The sequence below is a fragment of the Colobus angolensis genome, unplaced genomic scaffold (assembly GCF_000951035.1).
Source record: "Colobus angolensis palliatus isolate OR3802 unplaced genomic scaffold, Cang.pa_1.0 Scaffold5, whole genome shotgun sequence".
NCBI classification, from domain to species: Eukaryota; Metazoa; Chordata; class Mammalia; order Primates; family Cercopithecidae; genus Colobus; species Colobus angolensis.
The window spans coordinates 32,486,322-32,496,855 of record NW_012118487.1 but is presented as its reverse complement, the minus strand read 5'-3'; the positions used below and the strand labels follow the sequence as shown (position 1 = coordinate 32,496,855).

Genomic DNA, 10,534 nt, shown 5'->3' with positions numbered 1-10,534 from the left:
CTGACAAGTTGATGGGTGCAGCACACCAACATGGCACAAGTATACATATGTAACAAACCTGCGCATTATGCACATGTACCCTAGAACTTAAAGTATACTAAAAAAAAAAAAAAAAGAAATAATACTAAAAATTAATGAAGCTGGAAACAAACAATAGAGAAAATTATTAGGTTGGTGCAAAATGACTGCGGTTTTTGTCATTGAAAGTAATGGCCAAAACTGCAATTACTTTTGCACCAACATATAACAAGGCCAAAGTGGTTCTTAAAAAAGTTTAATGAAACGAAGCAATGCCTATCAAGATTTAGCAGGAAAGACAGAAAACACAAATTATATATGTTAGAAATAAAAAATGAAATGTCATGATAATCCTATAGTCAACAAAAGAATGAGGGACTATCATGAACATCTATGTTTATAAACTCAACATATCAGATGAAATGGACAAACTTCTTGATAGGCACAATTACAAACTAGTAAAACAGAAAACTGAGTACTGAAATATCTATTTAAAAAATCAAATTTAATGACAAAGATGTCTCCACACAGAAAATTCCAGGCCCAGATAATTGTACTGGTGAATCCTCTCACCAGTACAATTAAGAAAAAAAAAAATACCAAACCTTTATAAAATAAAGGAAGAAAAGACACTCCCCAACTCATTTGATACCCAAGCCTGATGGTAACATTATAAGAAAAAAATTACCGACCAATAGCCTTCATAAATATAGATGCAAACATCTTAACACAATTTTAACAAATCAAATTCCACAATAAAATATCGCACCATGACTAACCACAGTTTATCCCAGGAATGCTAGGTTTAACATATGAACATTAATGCAACAAAATTCATGTTCATCTAGAACCTCAAAATACGACTTTCTTAGGAAATAAGGTGTTTACAGGTTTTAAATAGTTAAGATGAGGACACACTCAATTAGGGTGGGCCCTAAATCCAATGCCTGGTATCTTTTTTTTAAGAGAAAGAAGAGACACAGACACGCAGAGAAAACACAGGGAAGAAGGCCACGTGGGATGAAGGCAGGGATGGGAATGATGCAGCTACAAGCCAAGGAATGCTAATGGACTGCTGCCAACCACCAGAAAGAAGCTGGAAGAGGCAAGGAAGGATTCTTCCATGATGCCTTCAGAGGAATATGGCCCTGCAAACACCTTGATTTCGGACTTCTGGCCTCCAGAACTGAGAGAATACATTTCTGTTGTTTTAAGTCTGTGGCAATTTGTTACAGCAGCTACAAGAAACTAGCACAATATTCAACTGACCAGATAATTTTCTTAAATATAAAGTAATTGCTTGGGTTTCTTCTTCTGGTTTTCAGAACAAATTAAGAAACAGCATGGTGGTGTCAGTTAGGCATATATCAAATTGTCAGTTTTACTGGTAAAGTTCAACTGCAGAACAAGATTTGAATCAATAGCCTATTGTGCTTCCTAATACTTTCAGCCTGAATTGGGGGGTCCCCCATTTAGTCATAGCACAAAGGAGCTCCTCTCTGCGCCTTCTGCCTCACCTCCCAGGGAGCAGATCCTTACACACCAACACTGCAGACAAGCGATGAGAAAAAGAAAGAAGCTTGGCCAGGTGACATGCAGTTCCCTAATCTGCCCAAGTGAATTATGGGGAAGAAATGTTCTTCCTGTACTTTTCCCTTCTGAAATGCTCAGAAGGGAAAATTTGCTTCTCATAATGAAATACAAAGAGAAAAACGAAGTGTTCTCCCTCAATAACAATGCATAGTAAACTTCCTGATAGAAACCTGAAAGGCCACATTTAATGCTATTGGAACATAACCAAAAGAACGCGGAACAGTGCCATGAACATTCAACACACATTTGTTGAGTGAATAAAATCAAATAAATAAAATGACACTGACTATATTGTTCTTAGCCATAAATTCCATAATTCAAAGATACATAAATTTAAAAAATTATTAAAGATAAACACTATTATATAGATTCAGACAAGCAACATTTTTTGACATTTTACTTTCTCTAAAACTGGATAAACTCTACAATCAGTGGTGTGTTATAGTTTAATTGTATGCATTTCCTTCTTCCTTAGGAGTATGTAAAATAATGCTACATTTTACAATTGGTGCAGTTTTAGATTCGGTGGAATACAGTATATTTTAAAAAATTATTTCCTTATCAGTTGCAGAAGAAAATATGTAAAACACACACACATACACACAAATTCATTCCCTCCTTCTCTTTTTCATAATCAGATAAAAAAGCATAAATTCAAGAATACAATGCAACAGTTTAGTGGTAGTGCTAACCTCAGGATCAAGGTTTTCACAGAATGCTTTTTTCTCAGCTTCTACTTGTGTGCCATTCGGTATTGGAGGGGAAGAAGGTGCAGAATGTAACTCCAATTCTTCACTGAGGGCAGTTTCTTTATCTTCTAGTCCATTTTTCTCTTCTCTGTGACTATTCTTTTTTAATATACTCCTTGGCCGAGGTGATGGTTTAAAGTGATCATCTGTGTCAAGGCTGTTGTTTTCTGCTGAAAAATAAAATGCTTAAAGTGTGTGTACAAAAAAATGACCATGGCTTTATCTATCTCTCTGGGTGCTACCATACTTCCCTCCTATGCCCATGCCCCTTCGCTCTCTGTCCTGAAGAGTCCAGATGAAGCCCACAACTCTTCTCTATACAGAGCTCTAATAAGGCACAAATAAATAATAGTGAATAATCAGGCTGAATGCAGTGGCCCACGCCTGTAATCCCAGCACTTTGGGAGGCCGAGGTGGGTGGATCACGAGGTCGGGAGGTTGAGACCAGCCTGGCTAATATGGTGAAACCCCGTCTCTACTAAAAATACAAAAAAATTAGCTGGGCGTGGTAACTCATGCCTGTAATCCCAGATACTCAGGAGGCTGAGGCAGGAGAATTGCTTGAACCCAGGAGTCTGAGGTTGCAGTGAGCCGAGATCCAGATCACACCATTGCACTCCAGTCTAGGCAACAACAGCAAAACTCCATCTCAAAAAAAAAACCAAAAACAAACAAACAAAAAAACAAAGTAAAAAAAAATTGTCATCCTGAAAGTAACCACTATACTTTAGTTTCACAAGAAGTTAACTCTTCAACATTATGAACTCCTATAGTATTCAAAAAAAATGTTAAAAATAAAAAACAAAACAAAATCTTGCCCCAGTTTCTACCACTATGAAATGAAGAGGTTCATCCATCAAACCTTTGAGTACCAAGCCCTGTACACATTACTAAACCTCATAATCAACAAAGCAGCAATGGACCTGTCCAGGGACTTTACAGGTTGATTTTTGTAAACAAAATTACAAGACAAAGGTAAGTGCTATTATTATAAGGATCAAGATAATGATGTTGGCACCCAAGGAAGGGATAGGAGCACTAACTCTCACTAGAGGAAGGAATCTTTTATGAGTTAATTGTTCTGAGTCCATAAAACTTCTTTAGCAGTTATTAAAATTTCACTATTTCCATTACTTCTAAGTTTAAAACAAGAATCTAATGATGATATGCCTCCAGCATTTGAAACATAATGGGAAGACTTTCCATGTATATATTTTTTGCCTGAATTTTACCTGCTATACATATTTATGTTTCTATTGTTCTACAAATGCATTTCTCTAAACTTCAAAACTGGTCTAATTAACATCTTCCTCCCATTTACCTACAAACGGGCTTACGAATGCTGCCAGAAGATTCCACAACCATACCAAGTTGGTATTATTATAAATATTTCCTTGACAATTTTAGCTACATCCTAAACTCCAGCCAAATGTTCAACCCCAAATCCAAGGGTCCTAGATTTCTCCCTCTATTATCCCCTAAATCCAAAGTATCAATATACCCTATCAATTCTACTTGCCAAATATCTCATTTATTCCACTTTCTACATCCCTACTGTAGGGTCCTTATCCACTCTTTCCTAGATTACTGCTTCCATGATATTTACAAAATGCAAATCAGATCACATCACTCCTCTCTACAAAATTCTTCAATGGCTCCCCATGATCCAATCCTACAGAATAAAAGCTTAACTGCCTTTGAACAACATGAAAGGGATTTTATGGTTTTGTCCTTCACTGCCTAATCTACAGCCATTTTGTCATCTGTGTTTCTGAAATGCTGGGCTAACAGTTGTCATGAACACATGCCACAATCCCTCCAATCCCTCCTACTACCATACCTTTACCTAAGCTGATGCCCCTGCCTAGAATATCCACTTCTTGCTTCTCCTGACAAATGCTTCCATGTCTTTTGAACCTCAGTTTAAGCAGAGTATTATAAAATGCCCAAAAGAAGGTAATGAGCCAATTTTTTGTATTATTGTGGTAAGAACACAACATGAGGTCTACCTTCTTAATACATTAAGTGCAAAAGACAGTACTGTTAACTATAGGCACAATGTTGTACAGCAGATCTCTAGAACTTACGCATCCCACATGACTGATACTTTATACCTGCTGAGTATGTTTATAAACAAATGCTAAATAATAAAGTGAATAATCAGAACATTTATAGAGTGCTAAATTTATGCCAATACTGTTCTAAGCACTTCAAATATGTGAACTCATTTAATTGCCTCAAACTCCTAGAGGTAGGCAACTATTGTCCCATTTTTAAAGATGAATAAAATGAGAACAAAGAAGTCTCATGCCCAAAGTCACAACTCTAGCAGGCTTTAGGTCTCAGATTAAAGGAGAAGCATCCTGACTCCAAAGTTCATGATTTCAGTCATGTTAGTGTTAAAAACATATCCTGCAAAAAATACTTTCATTTTATAGAGCAACTGTCACTTCCGTAGTGATTATGAAGTCTGGTTATTATACTTTTTACGAAAGACAAGCAAGGACAGAGAAAGCCTTCAAGCTCTAATAGTTTCATAAAGCATACTTGCTCCTCAGCAATATCTCACCACATTAAAAATATTGAGTTCCAAACCTGTATTAAAAAAAAAAGTCAAAGAATTTAGAGCATAAACTCATGAACCACATTCCCTCTTTCAAAGATAAATCATTCATATATTAATTTATTCATTTAAATACTTAATATATTCTATATGCCAGATATTATCTTAGGAACACTAGCCTCAATTTTTACAAGAACCTGAGAATGACAACTTTAATATATTTTCTACAAAATATCACTTCCAGAAGTACTGTCAAGTTCCCAAAAAGAAAAAAAATGCCTATACTTTAAGAAAAGGTGCATTTTTTGGTAATCAATGTATACAATTGCCTATTTAGGTAATTTTTATATTACACATACTGAATATAACATTGCATATGTAAGTAGAGCACTTAGGATGCCACCTTGTGGTTAAAATACAGTATCTCCTTATTCATTTTAACGTACCAGAGTATGTGAGAGGGCTTGGTCTCTGTTTCATTCTATCTTTGTTCCTTTATGCTTAAAGCTCAGTATAATTGTGGGGAGAACAACTGTAACCCCACATCACACTGGGAACTTTCCTTTGGAAAACTGAATCTTAGTAGATTTTCATAGGCAATACAGGGACCAAATGGCGATTCTCTTTATGAGCGCCTAGAAGCTTCAAAAAACAACAGCAGCAATAACATAACTCATCCTTCAAAGACACAAATGTCAAGAAAATTTTCTGGCACAATGTTGATATGGCAAAGATTGTTTTAAGGATTAGTCCCACTATTGTTGCAACTCTAATCTTTGGAGTGTGAGAGGGATTAGACAGCATTCCATTCCAGTTCCATGCCTACAAACAAAACTGAAGCTCACAGGTCTAGGTGTCTGGAGATCCACAGCTATGGATGCTATGGATGACTAAAGGTGCTTTGGCCTTTTATCAGGCAACAGCCTAGATGCAAGACAAAATACGACAGGTCTGTCAAGTCTGTTTTTCTTAAATATATACTAGCTACTATATAAAAAAATTTGGGACTGATTATCTTAAAATAAACTTCCAAGAAATGCAATTACAATAATCCTAACAAATTACCTGAAGATGTGCCTTTAATTGAAAGAATTCTGGGTTTAGGTTTCATTTTTATTTTGTCTTTTTCAAATTCCTTGTCCTTATTTTGAGATTCAGAGAAGGATTTTACAACGATGTCTTCACACCCATCAGGTGCCATTTCCTCATCATTTTTGATGGCACACACTGGCTCATCTTTGGTTATGTTACCATTTGATTTCTTGGTTTTCAAAAAAGATAGTTTTGAAGGATTCTTTTCTTCATCATCTGATATATGAAAGTCATTCATTTTTTTATTAACTGAATTTTCATCTGCTGAAGTGTCAGAAAAATCACCTAAGGAAACTGAAAAAATGGAAAAGAAAAAATGTTTTCCACAGTATTTTAAAAAATTGTCAAGGTTACATTAACTTAATCAAAAAGTTTACCTTAAAAGCTACAAACAAAATTCTAACAATGAATACGCACAAATGTATTTTATGAATAGACTTACAGCTCTAAAAAGACAGCTAACTCAGGCATGTTTCATTAACATTTATGGAATAAAAATTCCAATTACATTAATTTATTCAAAACGTATTTTGTGTGTGTCTTTAGGGTACCAAACAACCAAATACTGTTTGCTCTGGAAAAAGCCATCCAAAGGTCCCTAACAATCAGCCATGTAACATTTAAATTAGGTTATGGACTGTAAAACTTTTATTTCAAAATTACTTCCTCATATAAAATTAAGCATGGAAGAATTTAATTAGTAATTACTAATTATATTTTTTTTCCATAAAAATTTTGGAACTACAATTCCATCCACACCAGAATACTGGATTTACTAAGAATCATAGGGAATGCTAAGTTAACTATACAGCAGTGATTTAACTGTGGTTATTATTGGTTTTACAGAAATCATTAACAACTATTCACCAAATTTTAAAGAATAAAACACCAGGCTGGGCACAGTGGCTCATGCCTATAATCCCAGGACTTTGGGAGGCCTAGGCGTGCGGATCACAAGGTCAGGAGTTCAAGACCAGCCTGGCCAATGTGGTGAAACCCCATCTCTACTAAAAATATAAAAATACAAAAATGAGCTAGGTGTGGTGGCGGGCGCCTGGAGTCCCAGCTACTCAGGAGGCTGAGGGAGGAGAATCGCTTGAACCTGGGAGGTGGAGGTTGCAGTGAGCCGAGATTGTGCCACTGCACTCCAGCTTGGGCGACTGAGCGAGACTCCGTCTCAAAAAAAAAAAAGAATAAAACACCAAGTTTAGAATTCTGTATGCTTAATGCTTACACCTGAAACTAAAATATTAGTATTTTTGCATAGCTAAGAGAAACCAAATTATAATAGTACTGATATATGAAACATGAAGAGTCTGTAGTTTTTTAATTTACTCCTTATCACAGCCTCCCCAAAATCTGATTTATAGCAAGCATTATAAAAGTACTTCTAATGTGCACCAAAGTTTAGTTCTGTGGGACCTAGTTACTAGCTAGCTGTAGCATCTCCTAGGATTGATCTTAAAGATGAACCTGTTTTCTCCAATGTGGTTTACCACTGGCAGCCATCCTTTTACTGCAAATCTGCCATCAATTAATTTATATTTTCATATACACATTCAGAAAACAAAACAAACAAAGCAACAACAACAACAAAAAACAAAACTCATACAACTTCTTGAAAATTAAGAGTGGCTTTCTACTAATTAAAAAGTTGAAAGTCTAAAACTAGTGAATGCATAGGTATTATTTTAACATATGTGATTGAGGGGATGGGTGGTTGGGGGGCTGGCTAAATACAAAACTAAGGAAGCAAAAAGAAGAAAAGTGGTTCACTTTTCCATACTGTCACATACCAATCTCATCACTGTCAAAGTCATCTGAGTATTCAGAACTCCTTTGTCTGGCTGAGCGAGCTGTAATTGCTCTTATTAGCTCATCCTGAAATGAGATACTGAAATCAATTTCCATCCAAACATGGAGGTATCATATTTACAAGCAATTCTTTAAACAAACAATGCTTGATTAACAACTGCTTTCAGACTTAGGTTTCATTCATCTAACAAATATTTCCTGCAAGCTCACTTTATGTGAGGTACCCACTTTATGCCTCATACTCAATGCAGAGCGTCACAGACAAGAGCCCTTCCTCATGCAGCTTGCAGTTAAACTAGAGGAGACACATATTATCAAATAAATTAATTGCGGGTTATAATTAGAGCTGGAGATTAACAAACAAGAAGGGGCTCAATTTAGATTATAATTTATTAAAAACTGGTATTTTGAAAGAAGTTGGAATTTTTAAGAGCTCTTGTCTCGGCATATTTCAGAAATGGATGCAATCAATGTTGCAAACTTAGAGGCTGAGTTCAAGATTGTAGTGACTAAACAGAAAAAAACGTAAACATTATGTTACAACAGACAAAAAAGGTTTTATATAAAAATGGCAATTTAAGGTTGCAATTCCACTTTTAACTTAGTAGGAAACTAGTATTGAGGCTACTTCGGCAGTCTTAAAACCATATAGGGGAGTTTGTAATACTGAATGGAGTCCAAACATGATCATGTGCAAAACCTCAAAAGAAATATAAGATTTACCCCTGCTTTATATAGGACTGTTCCTAGAATCACCAATTTCAACCCATCTAATATAGTGCTTACACTGTGAAATGATTCCAAATAAAAATACTTTACCTGGAAAGTAGTTCTTTTGGTAACTTTTGGACTCTTTGTATATGCCAAAGTGGTGCTAAAAACTTCATCAGACATAGCGTATTTTTTTCTCGTTACCTTTATAAAATAGCTAATTATTAGAATAATTCAACCTCTGATGGTGGCTGAAATATACAAAAAACAAATCAGACTTTGCATACTTGAGAATTTATTTTACTACATTTGATTCTATTCTCCCCGCAAAGGTCAAACAAAAGTATCTCATATGAACATTGGGCTACATCTTCACTTAAAAATGTAAAAGGAGTTCTTGTAAAGAAATAGCAAATTATCACAAGCTTATTTAAAAAAAATTCAAATGGAAGATATCCTAAAATAAAAATTCAAATGGAAGATATCCTAAAATAGTTTTGCAACTACTTAAAAACTGCAAATAAATGATTACAATAAGACAAAATGATGCCAATTAAAATAGAACACCTTCTTTTTCACCTCTCTTCTAAAGTATAATATTGCCTTCAAAATAACTCATGTGTTATTTAAAAGGCCATCAAAAGGATCGTCGGCGTAAAAATTATGAGCACCACCATCAAAAAAATGTATCTATATATTTGCATATAGCGCTATTCAAAGAAAAAGATCTTAATGCTAACCCGCAAACAGCCAGTGATATGGATTGCAAGCCACTTTTTCCTCTCACAAAAGTGTTAAAGAGAGCCAGGTAAACACAACGACGAAGCTTTCGCAATGAGCCGCATTAAAATCGCGGTTTCCGGGCTCGGAGCAGAGGCCTGGCAAGGCCGCCCATAGCGGTGCGCGCCCCGGGTTCCGTTCCCTAACAGGCCAGGTGACTTTCGGGTGCTCGCCGCTCCTCACCGCGCCGTACGCTGAGCACCAGCGAATACCAGGCCCGTGCACGCCCAAGCGCGGTGTCTGTTCAGATTCCCCATGGCCCCCAGGTCCCGCTTTCTGTTCCCAGCCCCGGACGCCCGTGGCCAGTTCCCCGCGACCCTGAGAACCAAAAGCCAAGCCTCGGGTAGGACCTCCTCACCTTAGCCTGGGTCTGGCTGCGCCAGCAGAGCCGGTCCTGGACCGAGCGAGGAGGAGGAGCTAATAACAGCGAGGGCGGTTGCTAGGAAACAGCGTCTCCGGGAGGAAGTGACTTCCCTAACGCCGGGTCTCTCGGGTACCCAACACCGCTCTTCGGCCTAACGTGTCGCTGGGGCAACCACCTAGACAAAGGAAGTGACATCACATCCCTGGGTCTTGGGAGAGGGGTTCGTTATTGGCCGCTTGTGTGCATGTGTTGTTGCCTTGGAGACAGGACCCACCCAACTCCCACCCAGATAGCCTTACTCTTGCCAATAGAGTAAGGACCCTTATCTGCACATGTTGCAGATAAAGCACATTCGTCGTTTTGCCAGTTAAGATGTTAAGTTCTCTGAATCCAAGTACAGTGTCAGTGGATGGGACAGAATAGTACGGTAGTGACGTTTGCAGAACACTGCTTCTGACTGCATGTTTGAATCCTGGTGACCCTTTCCTACACACGTGATTGTCCCAAGTTAAGGTCTTTATGACTCAGTTTCTTCTTCTGGGGAAAAACAAAAGTGTACTAATAATAGACAACTGAAAGGCTGCTGTAAAATTGAATGAAATAATGCAAGCGGAACACTTGGAAGAGTGCCTGAAATTGTATTCGGTATTAAATATGCTGCTCTTCATGCAACTAAGCTGCAAAGGGCCTGGAGAGAAGTCAACTCTTGTGGACACAAATGAAAGCCCATTTGACATCTTACTTTAACATAAAATTCCCCCACTTTGTATACTTAGTGAGTAATCTTATTCGAATCAAACCAGACAAGCAAAATGATCCACTAGGCTAAAAGACCATGTGCTACTAAAG

The 10,534-nt window shown here is 37.1% G+C and overlaps 1 protein-coding gene across 3 annotated transcripts in view; it reads right to left on the bottom strand.

Moving 5' to 3' along the window:
• The window catches only part of MAP9 (microtubule-associated protein 9), a 34,787-nt gene extending 24,912 nt beyond the window's left edge, over positions 1–9,875 (bottom strand). Inside the window, exons 1-5 of one of the 3 annotated variants that reach the window (XM_011959744.1) lie at positions 9,680–9,875; positions 8,650–8,792; positions 7,812–7,896; positions 5,989–6,309; positions 2,304–2,530 (exon numbers count right to left, since the gene is read on the bottom strand). In XM_011959744.1, the coding sequence (XP_011815134.1) occupies positions 2,304–2,530; positions 5,989–6,309; positions 7,812–7,896; positions 8,650–8,724 (708 nt within the window). In that variant the 5' untranslated portion in view covers positions 8,725–8,792; positions 9,680–9,875. Of the gene's footprint in view, positions 1–2,303; positions 2,531–5,988; positions 6,310–7,811; positions 7,897–8,649; positions 8,793–9,281 lie in introns of all 3 variants that reach the window. The other 2 variants (XM_011959746.1, XM_011959745.1) reach the window with 2 other exon arrangements.
• Between the last annotated feature and the right edge of the window lie 659 nt (positions 9,876–10,534).